At 45.2% G+C, this 23,119-nt stretch overlaps 1 protein-coding gene across 1 annotated transcript; it reads right to left on the bottom strand.

Moving 5' to 3' along the window:
- Positions 1 to 2,297: 2,297 nt before the first annotated feature.
- On the bottom strand, positions 2,298 to 22,480 carry LOC115384719 (thromboxane-A synthase-like). The gene is made up of 13 exons (XM_030086961.1): positions 22,392 to 22,480; positions 22,168 to 22,261; positions 22,003 to 22,055; positions 21,827 to 21,923; positions 21,628 to 21,744; positions 21,190 to 21,278; positions 20,951 to 21,099; positions 19,636 to 19,766; positions 19,131 to 19,481; positions 18,695 to 18,783; positions 3,204 to 3,341; positions 2,898 to 3,060; positions 2,298 to 2,417 (listed from the first exon to the last, which is right to left on the bottom strand). Exons 1-13 carry the CDS (start codon positions 22,478 to 22,480, stop codon positions 2,298 to 2,300), a joined length of 1,680 nt encoding a protein of 559 aa, XP_029942821.1.
- Between the last annotated feature and the right edge of the window lie 639 nt (positions 22,481 to 23,119).

Here is a 23,119-nt window from a genome sequence, read left to right as displayed (position 1 = left end):
AACTGCTCAAACTGGGACTGTTGAAGCTTAAATATGATGGATTTATCACTTTCAAGCAGTTCACACTTGATTCATTCATGGGAACTCACAGTTTTTCAACTTTCATCGCTCTGTGCCGAAACCTGCTTTCTCTCGGGCTGGGAAGCGCGTTTTTGAAACTTTTGGATATTTCATGAAAAACTGCTCAAACTGGGACTGTTGAAGCTTAAATATGATGGATTTATCACTTTCAAGCAGTTTCCACTTGATTCATTCACGGGAACTCACAGTTTTTCAACTTTCATCGCTCTGTGCCGAAACCTGCTTTCTCTCTGGCTGGGAAGCGCGTTTTTGAAACTTTTGGATATTTCATGAAAAACTGCTCAAACTGGGACTGTTGAAACTTAAACATGATGGATTTATCACTTTCAAGCAGTTTCCACTTGATTCATTCACGGGAACTCACAGTATTTCAACTTTAATCGCTCTGTGCCGACACCTGCTTTCTCTCGGGCTGGGAAGCGCGTTTTTGAAACTTTTGGATATTTCATGAAAAACTGCTCAAACTGGGACTGTTGAAGCTTAAATATGATGGATTTATCACTTTCAAGCAGTTTACACTTGGTTCATTCACGGGAACTCACAGTTTTTCAACTTTCATCGCTCTGTGCCGAAACCTGCTTTCTCTCGGGCTGGGAAGCGCGTTTTTGAAACTTTTGGATATTTCATGAAAAACTGCTCAAACTGGGACTGTTGAAGCTTAAATATGATGGATTTACCACTTTCAAGCAGTTTCCACTTGATTCATTCACGGGAACTCACAGTTTTTCAACTTTCATCGCTCTGTGCCGAAACCTGCTTTATCTCGGGCTGGGAAGCGCGTTTTTGAAACTTTTGGATATTTCATGAAAAACTGCTCAAACTGGGACTGTTGAAGCTTAAATATGATGGATTTATCACTTTCAAGCAGTTTCCACTTGATTCATTCTCGGGAACTCACAGTTTCTCAACTTTCATCGCTCTGTGCCGAAACCTGCTTTCTCTCGGGCTGGGAAGCGCGTTTTTGAAACTTTTGGATATTTCATGAAAAACTGCTCAAACTGGGACTGTTGAAGCTTAAATATGATGGATTTATCACTTTCAAGCAGTTTCCACTTGATTCATTCACGGGAACTCACAGTTTTTCAACTTTCATCGCTCTGTGCCGAAACCTGCTTTCTCTCGGGCTGGGAAGCGCGTTTTTGAAACTTTTGGATATTTCATGAAAAACTGCTCAAACTGGGACTGTTGAAGCTTAAATATGATGGATTTATCACTTTCAAGCAGTTTCCACTTTATTCATTCACGGGAACTCACAGTTTTTCAACTTTCATCGCTCTGTGCCGAAACCTGCTTTCTCTCGGGCTGGGAAGCGCGTTTTTGAAACTTTTGGATATTTCACGAAAAACTGCTCAAACTGGGACTGTTGAAGCTTAAATATGATGGATTTATCACTTTCAAGCAGTTTCCACTTGATTCATTCACGGGAACTCCCAGTTAGGGTCAGGGTTAGGGTTAGGTTAGAGTTAGGGTTAGGTTAGGGTTGGGTTAGGTTAGGGTTAGGGTTAGGGGCTAGACATGAATGGGAGTCAATGGACGGTCCCCACAAGGATAGAAATACAAGACTGTGTGTGTGTGTGTGTGTGTGTGTGTGTGTGTGTGTGTGTGTGTGTGGTCTTGAATAAAGAAATAAAAAACAGAAAAGGTGTCATGAGGATGATTCAGTAACATTGGCAATCAGTAGAATATGTCTAGTATACAATAATATCACATTCAACAGGAAACATACAGTAAATGCAAATAATTACTTGTAAACAGGGGGACACATGGTGAAAACACACAGGACATTCATATACAGGGGGTTTAGGCCATTAATATCAGGTAAACATGGTTAACATAGTGCAAGAGTAAGTACAAACACAGTCACGTGACATCGAGGATACATTAAGTGGGCTGCAGTACACGTGGGTCATAAACACGATCATAGCTAACTTCTACTCTTCCAAATAGACCCAAAAGGGGGAATACTACACAATTATCAAAGTTAGGAACTTACTTGAACTTCAAATAACGCACACGGAACACGGAAAACTGCGTGCTGAGGTGTTCAAGGGAGCTCCGTAAGGAGCAGTGTTCATCACATAGGCTTTCAGACAATAACCAAGGAAATATCTTATTTTCAATAAAGAAAAAAAAAAATTAGATCACACTCTTCAAAGTCAACCACAGGCACCGTTACAGACTGCTGGATGGGTCAACATGTTTCCTGTCACCGTCTATCATGGTGAGCTTCCAGGTGGGGAGGTCAGTTGGTCCTCCGACACATTTCTCTTTTCAATTTTCACAAATATCCCGTTTTTAGGTCCGAGAGTGCTTAATGACTTTAGTTCCAGGGGAACCTGAAAAAAAGAAAAGATGTGCTCCTCAATTTTGATTTACAATATAGACAGTGCATTCGTACAAATTACTTATGGTCATAACTGGCAACACAAAAATTCACATTACAGGACTTCTGTCAACTTTTAAGTTGACATATTTTTAATTACAAATTCAAGAAATCAATCAATTTAAATGCACCTTAATAGCTGTAGACTGTTTGAATCTCAATATTATCTGCATTATTTCCCCGAAACCAATGAATACTAAAAGTTTCTACAGCATCTATTTAGTTCACTTCCAAATATTTGTGATGTATAACACAATTTCAAGTATTTTTTTTTTCATTTTTGATAACTGCTTCTCAAAAAATAAAACAGCATCTCAACATATAATATCTAATATTAGGCGAGTATTTTAAACTGTTTAGTTTACATTAAAATCAATTCCCTCTCCATGAAGAGGGAGGCACAGCTTTCTTCAGCAGTAGCAGGAAAACAAACCTTGGTCTCGGAGCAGGCGACGACGCTGAACCTGTGGAACAGATGCACCAGAGCAATTCGGATTTCCAGCTGTGCAAGTCTCATTCCCACACAGTTGCGAGGCCCGGCGCCAAAGGGCAAGTATACGAAAGGATGTCGGCTAGCTTTAGCCTCGGGTGTAAACCTGTGGAGAGAAAAAAAAAAAGTTAAGATTTTTGGAAGCATTAGAAACACTCATCGAATTAAATCCTGGTTAATATTTTCTGATCTGTCTCTGCGTACTCCACGTGTCATCCTGTGTGTCCCATACGAACAGAATTGAAATACCTTTCAGGGATGAACTTGTCGGGCTCGGGCCAGTGCTCCGGGTCATGATGGAGAAAAGCTGCAGGGATCTCCAGGGTCGCTCCTTTAGGGAGAAACTGGCCGTTCACGATGCAGTCCTGGTCAATGTCCCGTGCATATCTGGTTCAGACGGAAGCAAAGACGTTTACTGTGAAAATTTTTAAAAGCCTCTTTCAACTAAATATTTCTATTTATAACATATAAAGAACTACAACTTTAAATCTATGTCTCAGTGAGAAGAAGCATTGAAGTTCACATTTGTTGCTATACCATAGATTTTTTTATTAAATACTATTTACATCTTCAAAGCCATAAAACATGTAGTTGGAAGTCCCACATGAAAGCAGATCCTGTCAGGATTTTACTACAGAGGACATGTGCTTATCCTGTCCAGATTTCTGAAACCCTAATTAACCACAAATTCATGTTTTTGGACTGTGGAAAGAAACCTGAGAAGACGGAGAAACCCTCACATGCACAGGGAGAACAAATCCACACAAAAAGAAAAATGTTTGCAGAGAGGGACGCATGTTTGCCACACTAACAACATGCACTTGACCCACATCCAACTGTGAACAAGTCAATGTTTAAATAGATGTTGAAGTTAGGTCATGAACTGTGTTTGCAAATATAGATCCAGCATTTGGGACTTTACTCTGTCCTTTGGTGATTGTTCAATTTACGGCTACATATATTTGTATATAGATGAAGGTGATAGGTGAAGATGGAGACATTCACCTTCAAGACAAACAAATCCAGGTATGCACAAAACATGCTCAAGTCCATTAGGTTACACATAGGGCTGGACGATATGGCCAAAAATGTTATCATGATATAGGTTATAATTTTGGTCGATATGATATAATTCCGATATCGATATAAATAATACAAAAGCCTAAAAAAAAACTGTGAAGAATCATGTACATAATGTACTCCCTGTAAAACTAGAAATTATTTATCCAGGAAGCTCCTCCAGTATAACATTTTAGAAATAAAAACTAAAATGAATTAAATGTTTACCTTTTATTTAAGAAATATGAAATCACCGTCAAATAAACGTAAGTTTCACCTTTTTCAATATACCGTAAAACACCAAATAACAGCCGGCTCCCAATTAACCGCCGGCTCCCATTTAATTGCCGGGTGCAGCAATGCATTTTAACAAATAATCGCCTGTCCCAAATAAAAGCCTGATCTAATTAACCGGTAGAGGGCGCCAGTCACATGTCATTGCCAATGATCAACCAACATGGCGCCTGTTCAGTGTAGAAATAAAAAATATGACCTCAAATTCAAAGTGGCTGTCGTCAACTATGCTGAACAAAACTCGGGAGAAGCAGCAGCTAGACACTTCTCTGTTGACCCCAAAAGAGTGAGGGAGTGGCGAAAAAATAAAACTGCGCTCCAGCGTCTTTCCGAGGTGGATAGCAAAAGGGCCAGGCTGCGTGGTGGCGGAAGAAAGAAAAGCTAGCGAGGAGCTGGAGGTAAACATGCGGGAATGGGTCATTGGTAAACGTTTACGCCATGAGAGAGTGACCCGAAAAATGATCAGGGTGAAGGCTAAAGAGATTTTCACCACCGTGAGCGACAGCAGTGACGAGAGGTTTTCTGCTAGTGCTGGATGGCTGGACCGTTTCCTTCACCGCAACAACTTCACTTGCAGAAGACGCACAACTGTCGCTCAGAAAGATGCCAAGGAATTCACCGAGAAGCTGGTGAAGTTTGTACGATTTTCATCGCGGATGATTGAAACAATGAAGATACCGGAGAAAGGCATCATAGCGATGGATGAAACTGCGGTATGGTTTGACATGGTCGGGTCAACTACTGTGGAGACGCGAGGCATGCGCAGTGTACCGCTGAAAACGACTGGCCATGAGAAGAGCCACTTGACCGTGGTGCTGGCAGCGAAAGCGGACGGGACAAAGCTGAAGCCCTACATGGTTTTCAAAGGAGGCATCAGGGAAGTTAAGGCAATGCAAAAACATCAGTGAAGTGGTGATAGCTTCCTCTAAAAACGGCTGGATGAATGACGACCTGACTGCAGACTGGCTGCGGAAAGTTGTGGGGAAATTCAACTTTGGCCCGCGTCTCCTCGTCTGGGATTCGTACAGATGCCACATCAGCCAGGCCACCAAAAGAGAGCTCCAGCAGGGCTACAACATGACTACAGCTGTGATACCGGGAGGATGCACAAAATATATCCAGGCACCCGACGTTGTTTGGAATCAGCCATTCAAAACCAGTCTGCATGAATCCTACGACACCTGGATGGCCGGTGATGCGGATAAGACCTACACCGCTGGAGGAAACCTGAGAGCCCCAGCTCGTCGCTTACTGGTCACCTGGGTGCTTAAAGCTTGGGAGGAGTTGGATAAGGAGATGGTGAAAAAATCCTTTAAGGTATGTGTGTGTGTGTGTGTGTGTGTGTGTGTGTGTGTGTGTGTGTGTGTGTGAGAGAGAGAGAGAGAGAGAGAGAGAGAGAGAGAGAGAGAGAGAGAGAGAGAGAGAGACAGTTTCTGTGTGAGAGAGAGATTGAGATCTCTTTATTATTAGTCTGTGGGGTGTAATATATTAATTTGTGGAATACCGGTGTTGTGCTTAAAGGTGTGTGGCCTGACGGTGGCGGCTGACGGCAGTGAGGACCACCTGATTCACTGTTTCAAAGACGGAGAGCCATGCGCAGCAGGGAGAGAGATGCTGGCTCAGGGCAGAGGAGAACAGGAGGAGGAAGGCGAAGAGGCCGAGCAGCAGGAGGAAGATGAGGAGGAAGAGTTCAACAATGAACTGGTAGTTGAGGATGACGATGAGGAGGAAGAGGAGGGCGCGGAAAGTGACGAGGGTGATCAGGAGGAGGTTTGAGAGGATGATATGGACTTGGTCTGACAGCAGGCTGTTCTGCCAGTTGCTTTGTTGATTTACCACACCCAGGTTGCTGTTGTTATTATTTTTTGTTTTGTTTTTAATGGACATTTGTTGATATGTGCCATGTGTGTTTGACTTGTTGCTGAAGTATATCCAGAATTTGGCCATTATTCTTCATAATTTGTCCTTGCAATAGTAACCTTATATACCAGTATACATTTTAAGTTCTTTTAGTTCCTTACTGGTATTCATGGTATATTTTTGCCAAGCAGGGTTTCTGTGATTTAAACGCCTGTCCCAAATAAAAGCCTGGTCCCAAATAAACGCCCGGGTCTGTTCATGATTGAAACAAATAAACGCCCCGGCCATTATTTGGTGTTTTACGGTAAGTAGCTTTAACTTTACACTTAAATACAGTTATGTTATTGTTATAGATTCAAAGGTGCTTCAACCACAAAGAAAAATAAAAGTGCTCAGAATTACTGCAATAAACAGAAAAAAGAGTGAGCAACAACAAACAAATATTACTGGGACAGTGAACTGAAATAACTGCCATACACTCACCTTTTCAGTATTAATAGCTTTTACTTTTAAAAAACTACAACACAGTTTTTCTTATACATTTAAACAAAGGTGCTTCAACCAGGAAGAAAAATAAAAGTGCTCAGAATTACTAAGGTTAAGTACAGAATTACTTAAGGATGTAGTGATTATGGTGACACTGCAGCGAATCCTTGTACTGTTTTTTTTTTTTTTGTGGTATTTGTCTTCACTGTTGCAGCGTCTTGTAAATTGTAGACGGTCCCTTAACCCCGCAGCACTATGGCTACTCATAGAAATCAATATTGTTTCTCATGCTTGATAGACAGACACTTTTAATAAAAATGAGCTGGTCGCATGCAGTCCACCTCACAACGATGGGATGGAGGCGCCCTTTGTGTGTTACTGACGTTCTCTTTCAAACCTCTTTCGGTATCTCACTATGGGTAACGCCTCCTGGCGTGACCAATCATGGAAGCTCCAATGACACCACGTCTGTCATGTGACAGACCAATCATCTCGAGATGCATGGGGCAGCCCGCCCCCCTTATAAGCGTCCCCCTCGCTGCACCCACCATTCTCGCTTTCTTCCACGTGAAGATCATCACTTGACTCCTCAGCAGTTATGATTTTGGATTTTCATTTAACTGCTCTTCCGACGCACCGTTAAGGTAGTCACTGAGCGTGAATTTCCAACTCAGGATTTACTTCGCTGCTTTCATCACGAGAGTGTGCGTTTTTTGGCTTTAGTTTGACGGTCGAGGTCAGCTATGGCTACCGCTTCCTCAGCTAGCGGCAAGGGAAAGGACGTCGAGTCCCGTCCCTGCCCGGCCTCTTGCGGTTTCACCATTTCAGAGAGAGACCCACATCCTCGCTGCATCACCTGTATGGAAGTGCAGCATGCCCAGGCTTCACTTGTGGACGACGCAGAGGACGGTAACCTGGACCTCCTTAATGACGATAACGAAGAGGATGACGAGGACGCAATCCTCCAGTCGACTCCGGCAGCCCGACCCAGCAGCTCCGTTAGCGGAGGAATCCAACCCCCCTCTTCACCCTCGGAGGTCGACCTGCATGAGGTGTGTAAACGGGCGGCATCACGGCTGGGTATAGACTGGCCCGTGTCACCGGATGACAAGGGCGAGGAGAGGGATTTATACGATGACAAAATTCTGCCGTCTCACCCGGTGTCGAAGAAGCAGGTCATGCCCGTCGTCCCAGCGTGCATGAAGGAGATGAAGCGGTTTTGGGATAAACCGTTTCAGCACAGAGTCCCCGTCAAGGGTTAATCCGGCCTGGAAGTGATTAACAGCGGGGAGTGGGGCCTCGGAGATCCCCCGGTAGTGGAGCAGGCGGTGGCTTCTCACCTCCACCCCAGCCACCGGTCCGCGCTCACCGCGGCGGGCCCCACCCTCCCGGGGAAAATGGCGCGCTTCTCCGCCTCCGTGTTTCAAAAGATGTACAAATCAGCAGCCCAGTCAGTGAACAACTTAAATGCTGTCACCCTGCTGACAGCCTACCAGGCTGAACTTTTCCAGGAGATGGGGGTCCTCCTGGATAAAGGCTCCCCAAGTCCCAAAATATGGGAGGAGATGTGTGTGGTCACGGACCTCATCCTCCGTGTCTCCAGGGGTGCAGTCCAGGGGTGCAGTCCAGGGCTGCGGCCGTGTTATGGGGCTCGCAGAGGCAGGGGAGAGAGCGCGCTGGCTGAATCTCTCCAGCCTGTCGGACCAGGAAAAACAGGTCATTACTGATGCTCCCTTCGACCCGTCAAGGGCTAAGGGCTTGTTTGGCGAGGCTGTCACGGCCATGCAGCAGACCAGTGACCTGAGGAAGAAGCAGGGAGAAGCCTTTGATCTCTGCCTTCCTCGCAAGGTTGCCTCTCGCCCCACACCGCCACCCTGCCAGGGATTCGCGGCTGCAGCGAGAGCGCACAGCAGCGGCTATAAGGAACCCAGGCCACGCATGTCTGAGCAGACAGTGTCACACCAGCGCGGAGCTCAGCATCATAAACACTGGCCCAAACAGTCCTTTGCCACTGTATGTGCCGCTCCAGGCACCGATCCGAACCGCCCGTCCCGCCCCCCGGACGGGAAGAAAAAATGGTCGGCCTCGGTGTCGTGGTTCGCAGACACAGAGGCTCAGCAGTCAGCACTCGCAGAGATCCCTGCTCTGAGCCCCTCCGGAACAGGTCACATGTTTCCCTCTCCTCCCAAGAAACGGCGGATGGATGTGCTGGACCAATGTTCCGTTCAGCGCTGTGTAATGGCCCCGTTTGGTCTTCCCGTTCACAGACTGAATTATGCACTCTTTCCCCCAGTGCACTGGGGGAATCCTTCATTTTGGGAATCCCCAATCGGTAGAAACGGGCTAGAGCGGCCTCAAAGTGACCCCAAAGGAAATGGGGCCCCTCTATTTGGGCAACTTTGCGTTTCGGGCTACCTGGTAACCTGAAATCACCCAAAAGTAGCCTGTCTTTTGGGCAACCGCCGGTAACAATAGGCTACTTTCTGTAATGAGAGCCAATGGACTCTAGGTAGACACGTCTTCAAATTTTTCGGTTGGCCACCCCCCTTGGGTTTCGGTGCCTCCCCTGGCCCCGCCCACTTCAATAAGGGGTACTTCTGCCCCACTTTGGGGGACTTCCTTCCTAAAGTGTCCCGTTGGCCCCTGGGAGCGATGTCATGGCCCCGCCCACCTCAATAAGGGGCACCCCAGGGCATTTTGGGGAGCTCTGTCCCAAAAGCTGCCGTTGGACCCCGGGTGTGATGTCATGGCCCCGCCCACCTCATTAAGGGGCACCCCAGATCAATTTGGGATACTTTGTCCCAAACGCTCCCGTTGGCCCCCGGGAGTGATGTCATGGCCCCTCCCACCTCAATAAGGGGCGCCCCAGGTCATTTTGGGACACTTTGTCCCAAAACACTCCGAAACGACACGGCAGGCCTGTGGGTGACTGCTCTCGGCCCCTGGGGTGTGTACACATGTTTCCAAGTGAACCACAGGTCATAGGTAATTTTGGGTTACTCTTACCATTAAAAAAGTTGCCTTAAATGAAGACTTTCTTTTCGGGTTACTTTTCAACCACAGAAAGTAGCTGTAAATGAAGAGGTCACTTTGCGTACGTGTGTTTGAAAGTGAACCAACGGTAATGGGTAAGTTTGGGATACTTTTTCCAATAAGGAAGTAGCCTCAAATGAAGACAAGGTCTGGGCTCTCCAGACCCCCAAGGCGAAGGAGGTAAATTTAGGCTACTTTTCCCATTGAAAAGAAGTAACCCTTAATGAAGACTTCATTTTAGGCTACTTTTCAAGCTCCATAAGTAGCCCAAACTGAAGAGGTCACTTGGGTTTTTTGTCATTGGCAGGAGACCCCCAGGTAAAGGAGGTAAATTTGGGGTACTTTTCCCATTAAAAAAGTTGCCCAAATAAATACTTTCATGTTGGGATACTTTACAACCACAAGAAGTAGCCCAAACTGAAGGGCCACCCCAGGTCATTGGCCCCTGGAGTCACATTGTGGCCCCGCCCCTTCCATAAGGGGCACCCCAGGTCAATTTGGGACAGCTTGTCCCAAACTCTCCCAAAATGAAACAAAGTGCCCCTTATTGCATTGGGCGAGGCCACCACAACCGCCCCCAAGGTCAACGGGTGGTTTCCAGGTGTTTTGGGGAAAAGTGTCCCAAAATGACCTGGGGTGCCCCTTACCGAGGTGGGCGGGGCCATGACATCACTCGCAGCTACTTTGGGAGCGTTTGGGACAAAGTTCCCCAAAATGACCAGGAGTGCCGCTTACTGAGGTGGGAGGGGCCATGACATCACTCCCGGGCACCAACGGGAGCCTTTGGGGTGCTTTTGGGCCAAAGTGCCCCAATATGAACTAGGGTGCCCCTTATTGAGGTGGGCGGGGCCATGACATCACTCCCGGGGGTAAACGGGAGACTTTGGTACAAGGTGCCCCAATATGAACTGGAGTGCCCCTTTTTGAGGTGGGGGATGGGAGGGCTGCTCTCACAGCCAGCCTGCAGCCTCGTTTTCTCTCACAGAAAAGTCGACTGCCCATTCCCCACTCGAGTCCCCTAAATGATTGACACTTCATTTTAGGATATCAAAAAACTGACAGAAAGCGACCCAAATTCACAGGGGGTGACCTTGGCCACTTGGGAAGGTCGCAGGAGTCCGAGACCCAACACACTAGTCGAGCGCGGGGTCATGATGCGCATACTCAGCTTTCAACCTTCTAGTTTGTGAACCAGGAGCAAAAAGAGACTCACGGCTTGACCTCTCAGCCAATTAGGGTTGACCTTTCATACCTGGAAGGTCACAGGTGCACGACACGCAGCACAGTTGTTGCACGTGACGACACGATGCGCATACTCAGTTTTCAACTTTCGAGCTCAAAGCATTTGTGAACTAAGAAAAAAAAGGGACTTAAAGCTTGACCTCTAAGCCAATTAGGGTTGACCTTTCATACTTGGGAAGGTCGTAGCAGTTTGCCACGCAGCACACTGGTGACACGTGATGACATGATGCATATATTCAATTTTCAGCCTTCTAGCTCAAAGCGTTGTTAAAATATTAAAGATAATTGGTGTTCCCTCCTTTTTCAGATTCAAATAGAGGGTCTCTTAAGTGCTCCAGGTCAAAAGCGGCTACTTTAGGAATTGGCCTCTTTTTGGGTCCCGCGAAGCCCCCCGTGACCCTAGAGACCCCAGATTCAGAGTGTAGGATGGCGTTGGGCCCCTCTACCAGGATATGAAAGAATTAACTCGCCATGCCCCTTAGAATGTACTTTGACCTGGATGAGAGAACTGCTTCAAGCAGGCTGTCAGGCCCATCGCCTCAGACACCATTCTGACAGAGTTGCTCCCAATAGAGCAGGTGGTTTTGCAAAGGTCTGAGGAGGCTGATTTTTTAATACATGGTAGAGGGGCCCGGGACGAGTCCAGGGGCGTGGGTTTAGTGCCGATGGGACCTAGACTTTTCGGTGGGCGGGCCTTTGAACAATCGCCTTTCTGGAGCTTCTATGACTTGCCGTTTGCAAACAACAGCACCAAACCACTTGAAAACTGGCCTCTGGGCCTCATATGAGACCTAGATTTAGTATGCCAAGTCTCGTGTCTTTTCGCGTGCTGGAAAGCTAATTAGCTTCGGGGAGGGCGTATCGAGACGAGACCAATGGACACCCATATGGGGTCATCCATGAAGTAACATAGTCGAGAATCAGGTCAACATTCCAAGAGGAAGCCATTTTGAGCAGCGTTGTTTTTTTTCAATCGGGGTTACTCTGAGTGTTTTCAAAGTGCCCCAAACTGCAGAAGGGGTGACCTTGGCCACTTGGAAAGGTCGCATGAGTCCGAGACCCGGCACAGTGGTCCACCGTGTGGTGACGATGCGTCTACTCAATTTTCAACCTTCTGGCTCAAAGCGTTTGTGAACTGCAATTAAAAAGGGACTTACAGCTTGACCTCTCAGGCCCTGATAGTTGACCTTTCGCACTTGTGAAGCTTGTAGCAGTTTGCCACGCAGCACACTGGTGACACGTGATGACACGATGTGTATATTCAATTTTCAGTCTTCTAGCTCAAACCGTTGTTGAAATATTAAAGATAATTGGTGTTCCCTCCTTTTTCAGATTCAAATAGGGGGACTTTTAACTGCTCCAAGTCAATTTGGCCAACTTTTTGAAAAAACCTCTTTCTGGACCTACCGAAGCCCCCCGTGACCCTAGAGACCACAGATTCAGAACTTAGGATGGCGCGGGGCCCCTCTGCAAGGTTTTACATGAAACAAGCGACTCTGCACGGCTTCTAGAATGTACTTTGGCCCGGATGAGCTCAGGGGAGAATGACTGCACTGCCCATCCCCCACTTCAGGCCCCAGAGTGAAAAGAAGCAGACTTCATTTTAGGCGAAGTAAAAATGGGCTACTTACAAAAGTAGCCCAAAAAGAAGGGGGTACATGTAAAGGGGGTACATGTCGCAGGCGACCCCCAACGAAGGAGGTTAATTTGGGCCACTTTCTGTGTATGAAAAGTAGCCCAAAATGAAAATTTTGTGCCCCTGGTACTCCGTGGAGGTAAATTTGGGCCACTTTGTCCATTGGAGAAGTACCCTTAAATGAAGCCTTCATTTATGGCTACTTTTTACATTGAAAAAGTAGCCCAAAATGAAGGCATCATTTTTATCTTCCATGAAACAAAGGCTTCATTTTGGACTACTTTTGAAAATTTGAAAAGTAGCCTCAATTGAAGCCATCAATCTGATCTCTCCCTGCAACAAAAGGAAGTTTTCATTTTGGGCTGCTTTTTGTTTTTGAAAAGTAGCCCCAAAGGAAAACTGGCTTTTCCTGCCATTGCAAAAAAAAAAGTAAATTTGGGCTACTTTACAAAATGGAAAAAGTTGCCTAAAATGAAGATTTCATTTTAGGCTACTTTTCAAAATTTTAGAAGTAGCCCAAATTGAAGTATTCATTTTAGGGTACTTGTCCAATTCTCAAAAGTAGCCTAAAATGAAATCTTCATTTCAGGCAACTTTTTCAATTAGAAAAGTAGTCTGAAATGAAAAAGTAGCTTTTGTTTCCAGAGATAAAAGAACGAGGTAAATATGGGCTACTTTTCAATCATGATAAGTAACCCAAAATGAAAACTTCAATTTGCCTAGGGTTAGAGAAGATGACTTCAAATGGAAGTCGTTTTGGGGTACTTTTCAAACTAAAAAAGTTGCCCTAAACGAAGAAGTCATTTTTTTGGCTTCGTGTGTTTGAGAGTGACCCTAAAGTGGGAGGTCAATTTGGGGGACTTCTTTGGTTTGAAAAGTACCCGAAACGTACACTTCATTTCCGGTTACTTATCCCAGTGACAAAGTAACCCAAAAAGAAGCCTTCATATACAGGGTACTTGTAGGAGGCACATTTGGGTTACTCTTCAAAATCAAGAAGTAGCCGAAAATGAAGGATTCATTTCGGGCACATAAAGCAGTCAATGCAACTATCCAACTTAAGAGTTATATATATTATACTGCCTCTTCCTCATTTTGAAAACATGTCAACTGTGTTTTGAATAATAAAAAGTAAGTATGGTGCTTGTGTGCGGATGTGGATCGAACCCAAGCCACATGCTTACTAACCAAATGCATTAGTGCAGTGCGCCACCATGCTACTGGTTTCACCCCTAAAAAAAGAAAAAACTTGTCTTTTGCAATAGGAAAGGTAGCCGAAAATGGAGAAGTCATTTTTTGCAGTCTAGTGTTTGACTGTCAGCCAAAAGCTGGAAGTAAATTTGGGTAACTTTTTCAATTTTTGAATGTGCCCCAAATTGAAGCAGGTAAATATGGGGCACTTTTTAACCCTTTAAGGGCCAATGGCCATTTTGGAGAAAATATCCTCACCTGACTTTTTTTGTCTTAAGTGCTGCTAATAGATAAACCTTTCAATACCCCATAATAATTTAGACCTTGTTTTTTTTTGTCTTGAGTTGAACTATCAAAAACTGCTATGTGAATAAGGCTCATATGCATGCACTGAGAGCATTATAACCAGAAATACAATGCAAAAAACTAGGCGAAAATTTGAATCTTACATTTTATTCAAAAAAACCACACTCAATGAATCAGAACAAGAAAATTAGTTCTTGAAAATGAGTCTTTAGGCCTTTGTGGCTAAGTCTGAGTCCAGTTTTTGAAAGCAAAATGTTCACACATTGCCTGGGGCTGAGTGTAACAACTCTTGTAACAAGAGCTCATGGTGCACTCATGGTGCGCTCTCTGTGCATCCTGATGGTGCGTCTCTGTCAATGCAAAACTGTGCCTCAAGAGAAGTGTCGGTATCCACTACATCTCCTTTGCCTGTGACTTTATTTCCACTTCACTGTCGTATAGTTTGTGTTGAAATAAACTTCTTGAATAAAAATAATATTTGTTTGACTGATTACTCATGGTACACATGCGTAAAAGTTGATGTTTTCATGATTTATTGCTTGAAGAACTTTCTTGCAACCTTGCAAACGTGAGAGAGAATTATCTTGCTGCTACTGATACTCTTTGGAAGGCTTTCCTTGAGTATTAGCGGCTCTGATTGGACAACTGCGGGTCATGTGCCAAAGACGAAGGCTCTGATTGGTTCCACCTACTTTGAGGCAGTACTGTAAATGATCTGAATAGCATAGCAAGACGGCGGAACTACACTCTGAAAGCTTTAAATGTCCTGGTTTTAAGGGAAAAAAAGTAAGTTTCTATCTTTTACGGTTCGAAAACCACAGTTAGTTAAATAAAACTTTGTCTCTGCTGTCGTCGGCAACAGCGGAGACCCCAGAGGGTTAAATGGAAAAAGTAGCCTAATATGAAGACTTCATTTTTGGTTACTTTTCCAATTTTGAAAAGTAGCCTAAAATGAAGTCTTCTTTTCGGGCAACTTTTTCAATTTAAAAAGTAGCCCAAAATGAAAAAGTAGTTTTTTGATTTCAGCGATAAAAGACGGAGGTGAATTTGGGCTACTTTTCAATAATGAGAAGTAACCCAAAATGAAAACTTCTATTTGGTTAGGGTTAGAGAAGATGGCTTCCATTGGAAGTCATTTTGGGGTACTTCTCAAACTGACAAAGTAGCCCCAAATGAAGACATGATGTTTGGGGTCTTTGTGGCCTCAAGTCACCCAACAGAAGGATGCAAATTTGGGTTACTCCTCAAACTCAAGAAGTAGCCGAAAATGAAGAGGTGACTTGGCTTCTTATCACCACCAAAGGAGGAGGTAAATATGGGTTACTTTATCAGTTTAAAAAGTACCCGAAATTGAAGCAGATAAATTTGGGGCACTTTCTAAATTGAAAAAGTAGCCAAAAATGAATGAAAAATGATACGAGCATCGGGCCTCAGAGTATTCGCGTATCTGGACGATTTTCTCCTCTGTGCATCCAGCAAAGAGAAATCGGAGAGGGATACGCAGAGGCTGACAGGCGGACAGGCTGTACAGTTTGGGGTTCAATATAAACCCCGTAAAGAGCTGTTTGTCTCCCACTCAGAGGATTGAGTATTTGGGCCTCGAAATAGACTCTGTTTCATTTTGGAGTTTTCTGTCCCATGCTCGAGTGGAGAAATTTCGCCAACACCTGGCTATATTTTGGAGAGTAAGTTCAGTATCATTGCGGGACTGTCTCCGGCTGTCAGGGCTGATGACATCATCAATATCTGTCATTCCGCACGGGCTGCTGAAAATGAGGGATTTTCAGCGCTGGATATCCTCCCTGCATCTGGACGCACGACGTCACCTCAGGCGTATGGTGAGGACTTCCCCGGAATGCCTCCTGGCTCTCCGTCACTGGAGGGACCCGGAGATATTCTCACCTGGCATCCCGTTGGGAGCGGTTGTGATGAGGAAGACAGTTACAACCGATGCCTCGTTAACGGGGTGGGGAGCGGTTTTCGAGGGGAGGTCAGTGAACGGGACCTGGCCCCCGACGCGCCGTCAGGCTCATCTAAACTATTTGGAGCTGTTGGCCGTGTTCCAAGCCCTCAGACATTTTCTGCCCCTCCTGGGAAAGTGTCATGTGCTGGTCAGAGCGGACAACACGACAGCAGTGGCCTACATAAACAGGGAAGGAGGCACTCGCTCCGTAAAATTACACAGACTGGCTCAGAGTCTGTTATTATGGAGCAGCGAACACCCGTTATCGCTGCGCGCAGTGCATCTTCCGGGTGCACTGAACAGCGGGGCAGATTTACTCTCCAGGGGAGCTATATGCTTTTCCCCCTCTCTATCTCATCAATCCAACGCTGATCAGAGTGAAAGAGCAGCAGCTTTTATTAATCCTGATAGCTCCTTACTGGCCCAGCAGGCCGTGGATGGTGGAGCTGGACCTGGTGTTGCAAGCGTGCGGGCAGATTTTTCATCCGAACCCCGAACATCTGGCTCTCTGGGCTTGGTTCGTGAGAGGGTGAATTTACATGAGTCTGGTCTCCCGTCGAGGGTGATTGAGACTATTCAGTGTGCAAGAGCACCTGCCACGCGATCATTATATGACAATAAATGGTGCGTGTTTGAACAATGGTGTGAGACTAAAGTTATCATTCCGTTTCAGTGTTCTGTCCCGGATGTGTTGTGCTTCTTGCAGGACTTATTGGACGGTAATAAAGCTTTTTCCACCATTTAGGTCTATTTGGCCGCTATTTCGGCATGTCACGTGGGCTTTGGAGGTGCGCCTGTCTGGCAGCATCCTCTAATTAAGAGGTTTATGAAAGGGACGTGTCGGCTGCGTCCCGTGCGTAAACACCCGGTCCCATCATGGGATTTATCCACGGTTCTGGAGGTGCTCACAAGTTTGCCCTTTGAGCCGTTAGAATGTGCAGATTTAAGACTGCTCTCTCTTAAAACTACCCTGCTGCTGTCTTTAACGTCAGCTAGACGGATAGGTGAGTTACAGGCTTTGTCTGTGCACGCCTCCTGCCTTCAATTCTCCCCAGACTATGGGAAGGTTACGTTGCGTCCTAACCCAGCGTTTGTGCCTAAGGTTAGTGATTCTGCATGCAGCTGTTCCACGCTTGAGCTGCTCACTTTTCACCCACCACCGTTTACAGGGGAAGACGAGCAGCGGCTTAATCTGCTTTGTCCTGTGAGGGTGTTACGCATCTACATGGACAGGACTAAGGGATTTCGGAGGAGCAACCAGCTCTTCATATCATGGGCTCCCTCTCACAAGGGGAGGGCCCTGGCACGCCAGCGCCTGTCTCACTGGGTGGTGGAGGCCATAATCTCGGCGTATGAAAGTCGTGGTTTGCAGCCCCCAGAGAGGCTGCGGGCCCACTCCACCAGGGGTATGGCCACCTCATGGGCCCTGTTTAAGGGCACATCTGTGAGGGACATTTGTGCCGCTGCCAGCTGGGCATCCCCACACACATTCATCCGATATTACAGGCTGGACGTGACCGAGACATCTCTGGCTCATTCAGTCCTGAGTGTGGGTACATCTTAATTGCGTCCTAGCCCTAGGGGAGGTTGAGGGTGTCGACCCATCGCGGGTCGCGACTTTGTGGGCTTCGGAGCATGCAAATCCGGGAGTGGGCTATATCTCCCATAGTGAGATACCGAGGGAGGTTTGAAAGAGAACGTTAGGTTACTCACGTAACCCCGGTTCTCTGATAACCGAGTGAGGTATCTCACAACACTGCCCTACTCTCATCAGTGGGGTGGAAGAATTACGCTTGAGAATGGTGGGTACAGCGCAGGGGCCGCTTATAAGGGGGGCGGGCTCCCCCATGCATCTCGAGATGATTGGTCTGTCACATGACAGACGTGGTGTCATTGGAGCTTCCATGATCGGTCACGCCAGGGGGCGTTTCCCATAGTGAGATACCTCACTCGGTTATCAGAGAACCAGGGTTACGTGAGTAACCTAACGTTTTGTTAAAGAGTTATTGAGACTGAAAGTCCGTCAATATGCTGCTAACTTTACTGGACTGTTAAGTGAATGATATAATTCGTGGCCACGAATTAGTATTTCGTGCGCACAATTTATTATTTCGTGGCCACAAATTAGCTTGTGGAAGATTATTCAGTCGCGTTTACATCACGAGTTCTCATTTTGAAGCTCAAACTTACCGCGGTGGAGCTTAGCTTGTAGCATGAGCTGAGGACAGCCAGCTGTGGTGTGCGTGCCGAGTAGTGATCACTCTCTTGCGGCGCTTTCTGTTCAGCTTGAATCGGCGGCGCCATGAACAGCAGTTAATGATTGTGAAACGCATACTGTAATGCACTATATCGAAACTTTGTTTAAAACTCATATCGCCGTTATTGAATCAAAATATACCGCGGTATATATTGCTGTTGAAATTTTGTCCAGCCCTAGTTACACACACATTGTGTATGCAAAAATCACAGTGGAAATACAAAAAGCACAAATAACTACACACACACAGTGATTAGCCAGAAGAAATGGGTTCAAATTCCATGATTTTGGATGTTATCCTCACGGGGTTAGTTTGTGACTGATAACCCTGAAGTGATAATGTGAGTATGTGAGGTTGTTGGCCTCTCTGTGTTTGATGGACTTGCTGAGCGTCCAGAGTGACCTTCATTTACCTGAATGCAGGGGGGTAGAGGCGTAATGCCTCACTTACAACCATGTCCAAGTACTTCAGCTCCTGGACATTTGAGTAATCTGGCGAGCTCTAAAACAGGAAGCACAATAAAAACATAGTCCAGAAAGGTTCATTGGTCTTCCAAGTTATAATCCAAAACAAAGGTTCATTTCAAAAGACCAGGGAGGTATTTTGTTATTTACCTGACAGTTTCGGCAGCTGTCAGCTGTCTTCTTCAGAGAGTCACCTGTATAAATCAGCTGACAAGATACGTCACCACAACATCACGTGACTCTCTGAAGAAGACAGCTGCCGAAACTGTCAGGTAAATAACAAAATACCTCCCTGGTCTTTTGAAATGAACCTTTGTTTTGGATTACAATAAAAACATGTCATCTAATGTCACAAACAAAGCCATCAGAATGTAACCCACTCACATGTCTTGTGAAGAAATCATCCACCTCCTGATGTACTTTGCTTTGGCATTCGGGATGTATGGCCAGGAGGTAGCAGGTGAACGCTAACGTGTTGCTGCTGGTTTCATAGCCTGCCACAAGGAAGACAAAACCTTGACCGATAATCTCGTCCTCGGTCATCATCTTCTTCTGCGAACGCCTGGTCGGTGGCTCTTGTGAGTGAGGCTGGCCGGCCTCCTGGTCGCAGGGTGTGTGTGTCTGCTGGTTCCTCTGATCACTCTCAGCGTGGTTGGCTGTGTCAAAGTGCTCCACAGACACACTCTCTCTGCTGGTTCGAGCATCTAACATCAACTGAAGGAAGTCTCGACGCCTCTATGGGGAAAAAAAGAAAAGTCAGATGTCTTCATGAGAGAAAAACCTATTCCACTTGGGACAATATCTAATAAATAATCAGAGGCAGAAAACTCACGAGACTCCATTTAAGGCTACTGAACACAGGAGATGGTTCCCTGAAGGAGAGACTGACCTGCTCAGGAGGCTGTTCGTCCCTCTGCCGGATGATCCTCTGAATGCTGTTAATGAAGAACTGACTCATTTCATCTCGCTTTTTGTTGGGCAAGAATCTTGCGAACGGAGCCAAGATGGAAGGAAATGCAACTGGACACACAAGCAGACAAATCTGTTGATGTAGTTTCAACCTGAAAGACTCGTTTCAGCAGTGGTGGACCGTCAGGGCCTGCAAAGCCTTCTCTGCTGGCCTAAAAATTATCTGAATTACAGACTGATGTAAATTATATTTTGTCCATAAATAATTAATAAATGATTCCAAACGGTATGTTCCAATTCCTTTCATAGTTTTCCCGTGGTTGCGCTGCTTCCAGACATGTTTTTTTCATATTAAATCATTTAACCAATCAGATTTCAGGCATCATCTGTTGCCAGGGTCAAAGAAATCTGCCCGAGGCCTTCGCTATCCGTTCCTGATGGCGCAGTGAAGTAAAGTGAAGCGTCAAACAGACAGCTGCTTCAACCAATCGGACAGTTGCTTCAACCAATCACACAGTTGCTTCAACCAATCAGATTTCGAGTTGGCGACTCAGCGCCTTCCAGCTTCTAACAACAGCATATCCAGGCCCTCTGATTTACATTCACCAAGAGATACAGTAGGGGGCGGTATGCACCTAAGTTGTTGGTCGCCTACCTCAATTATTCCAAAGAAGAAGAAGAAGAAGAAGACCTGAAGAGAAATAAAACTTACGCCAGAAATACCACAGGGCAAGCTGGACTTTCAGACCTGGCTTTATGGAACTGAAACGCACGGATAATCTATATGACAGAGCAGTTGAACTCTTTTTGAGGAAGGAAAGGAGGATGTATTTTTTTTTTCAAATAATCGGGATTTTGGTGAGTAAAATGTTCCTCTTTTCCTAAATAATATTGCTGTTTTATTAAGTTGTTGATGTTCATTGTATGTGCACAGATGTAGTAGGAGAATTGTGCACTTCAGCAAAGGCATTTATTCTGGCTGCACAAGTATCTATCTGCTGTGCAACAACTCTTTATGTGCATATCTGCATAATAAGATTTTTTTTTGTAGACAAAATAGTTATTGAGAGGTGGATTGGTTCAGGCGGATCTGTTCCGAAGGCCTTAATGTGAAATGCACGGTCCGCCACTGCGTTTCAGACAAAGGCAGAACACACCCATGAAACACTGATGCAGTTGTGTTAAAAAATGAAAAATGGAACATTTCCCACGAAGATATTATTAAGGAAGATAACCAGGTTTTGATGAATGTGTTGTGAAAATCTGTCAAATGCAAGAAAATACTTTTAACCCACCGAGAAGCAAGAGGACGGGTCTGAAGAAAGACAAGTTGAAGAACATCTGTGCGTGGTGAACGAATGGGTCATCCGGGTTGTTCTGTGAGTCCACCTGAGTGGCGAATGCCACGCTGGCGATGACATCCATAGTGAAGCAACCGAAACACCTGGGAAGAAAAATATCACGAAAAACTGAAACCGAGATCCCACAAACAGATGAAGCTCAAACTCTGCTCACTGAGAGAGAGAGGGATTACTTGTGGATATCAAAGGCCTCTCCTGATTCAGCGCGGGCATTCAAGTTCCTCATCAAGGCATCGGCAGCTGTGTTGATAAGAGGAACCATCTGCAACCAAACACAGAAGATTTTCACAAAATGGGAAATCAGACACAGCACTGTGCCAATTATGAGAGAGACTTTGGAGCATTTTGTTTTTACTTGGTATGGTTACAAAGCTTTCTATAAAGAAGATATAAACTTTGCAAAAGTATTTCATCGACGAGTTTGCTAATTCCAAATATCTGCTGCTGAAGGCATGAACCCACATGCCGACTTACCTGATAAGTGATATGCATGCATGATCTAAATACAGGAGTGAAGTGTTTGTGTGGTTTTAGATGAAGCCACTTTTTTTGTATGCTTATATCTTGGTAATAGCTATGTTTACAATATTGGAAAAAAAATATAACCTCACCTCTTTCATCTTAGCCGAGCTGAAGGTCGGGGTGAGGATGCTGCGCACTCTCTTCCAATGTTCGTTCTTCAACATGAGTAGACAGTCAGACATGGGCTTGGTGGCAAACCGCGCAGTCTGCAAAAAAAGCCAGGAACACACATCATCTGTATCAAGACCAGCACACGCTGCGTGCCATGGGCTTCAGCCGTCTTCTCACCATTCTGTTTGGGAAGCTGCTGAAGTCCCGGACCATGATTTGTCTGAGCATGTCAGGGTCTGCAACCACCACCACCGGCCTCCGGGCTAAATAATACCTGGATACACCACGTGTGTCACATGAGTGGATGACTGGACTGACGACGACTTTCAAATGCTGGAGTGGTTTCCTCTTACCCACAGACTCTGCCGTGTGTCTTTGTCAGCTCATTGAGAGGTTTGTAAAAACCCTGAAAAAACCAAACAACATCACTTCTCAAACAATGAAGATTAAAGTAATATTGGGATTGTACTGAAACAACTCAAGTAGTACAAGTAGCATGGTACAGCAGAGTATCTTACGTTTCGAAACATGAATAAGTTCCCATAGAAAGGTATTGGCTTTGGATGTTTGATGCCACATCGAGACAGGATTGAAAAGGGGTACACAGAATACCTAAGAAGAAAGGAAACAACACTGGATGTCAAGCTCTTTCGTTCAAGTGTGTATTTTGCCACAAAGCAGACTATAACTGGCTTTTTCCTGGTACAGCAATACATATATAGACGAACTGATTTTTACTCACCAGTAAAGGAGTCCGAGAAAAATGAGGAAGAGGCTCAGAGTCACAGAAAATCCACTGACCTCACGACTGAGGAAACTTAAAACCTCCATGATGAAGAAGCAGCCTCAGATCTCAGCAACAATCTTTGGATCAAGGCTGCTGGAGCTGAAAACAGTGAAGTTAAATAAAAATGTTTTACTTTAAAATGTCTTTGTAATCAATTAGGGCTGATACTTTAATACTACTTTAATAGTAGTTCATTTTTTTGTCCGTGGTGAGTTTTATGCTTGCCAAAATAAAATAAAAAGAAATGTAGAAGATATATATATATATATATAAGGTATATATATATACACACACACACACACACATATATAAAATATATTTTATCCGATTAATTGATTAATCGACCAAATGAACCGATAGATTAATCGATTACTAAAATAATCGATAGCTGCAGCCCTATACTCAATACAGATTTCACACAAACATCTGCAGCTGTCTTGATATCTATTTCTGACAGTTCTGGTTTTAACAAGCTGCATTCAACATGAACACCGGCTGCAAAGGATAACTAAGACACGGCAGCAGGTTTAATGGTTAACGAAGATCACATGTGCAACATCTAAGCTGAGGATCGAGTTTTTTCTTCAGTCAAACTGCAGTTTGGGAGTGTTGGGAGGTCATACGACGCTTGACAGGTTCGCGGATGCCATCCACTCGTTCAAGCGGCACTGGCACGTTCAGCG

This window comes from Salarias fasciatus, unplaced genomic scaffold (assembly GCF_902148845.1).
Source record: "Salarias fasciatus unplaced genomic scaffold, fSalaFa1.1, whole genome shotgun sequence".
In the NCBI taxonomy this organism is placed as follows: Eukaryota; Metazoa; Chordata; class Actinopteri; order Blenniiformes; family Blenniidae; genus Salarias; species Salarias fasciatus.
The sequence above is the reverse complement of the archived record's forward strand: the minus strand, read 5'-3'. Positions and strand labels throughout refer to the sequence as shown.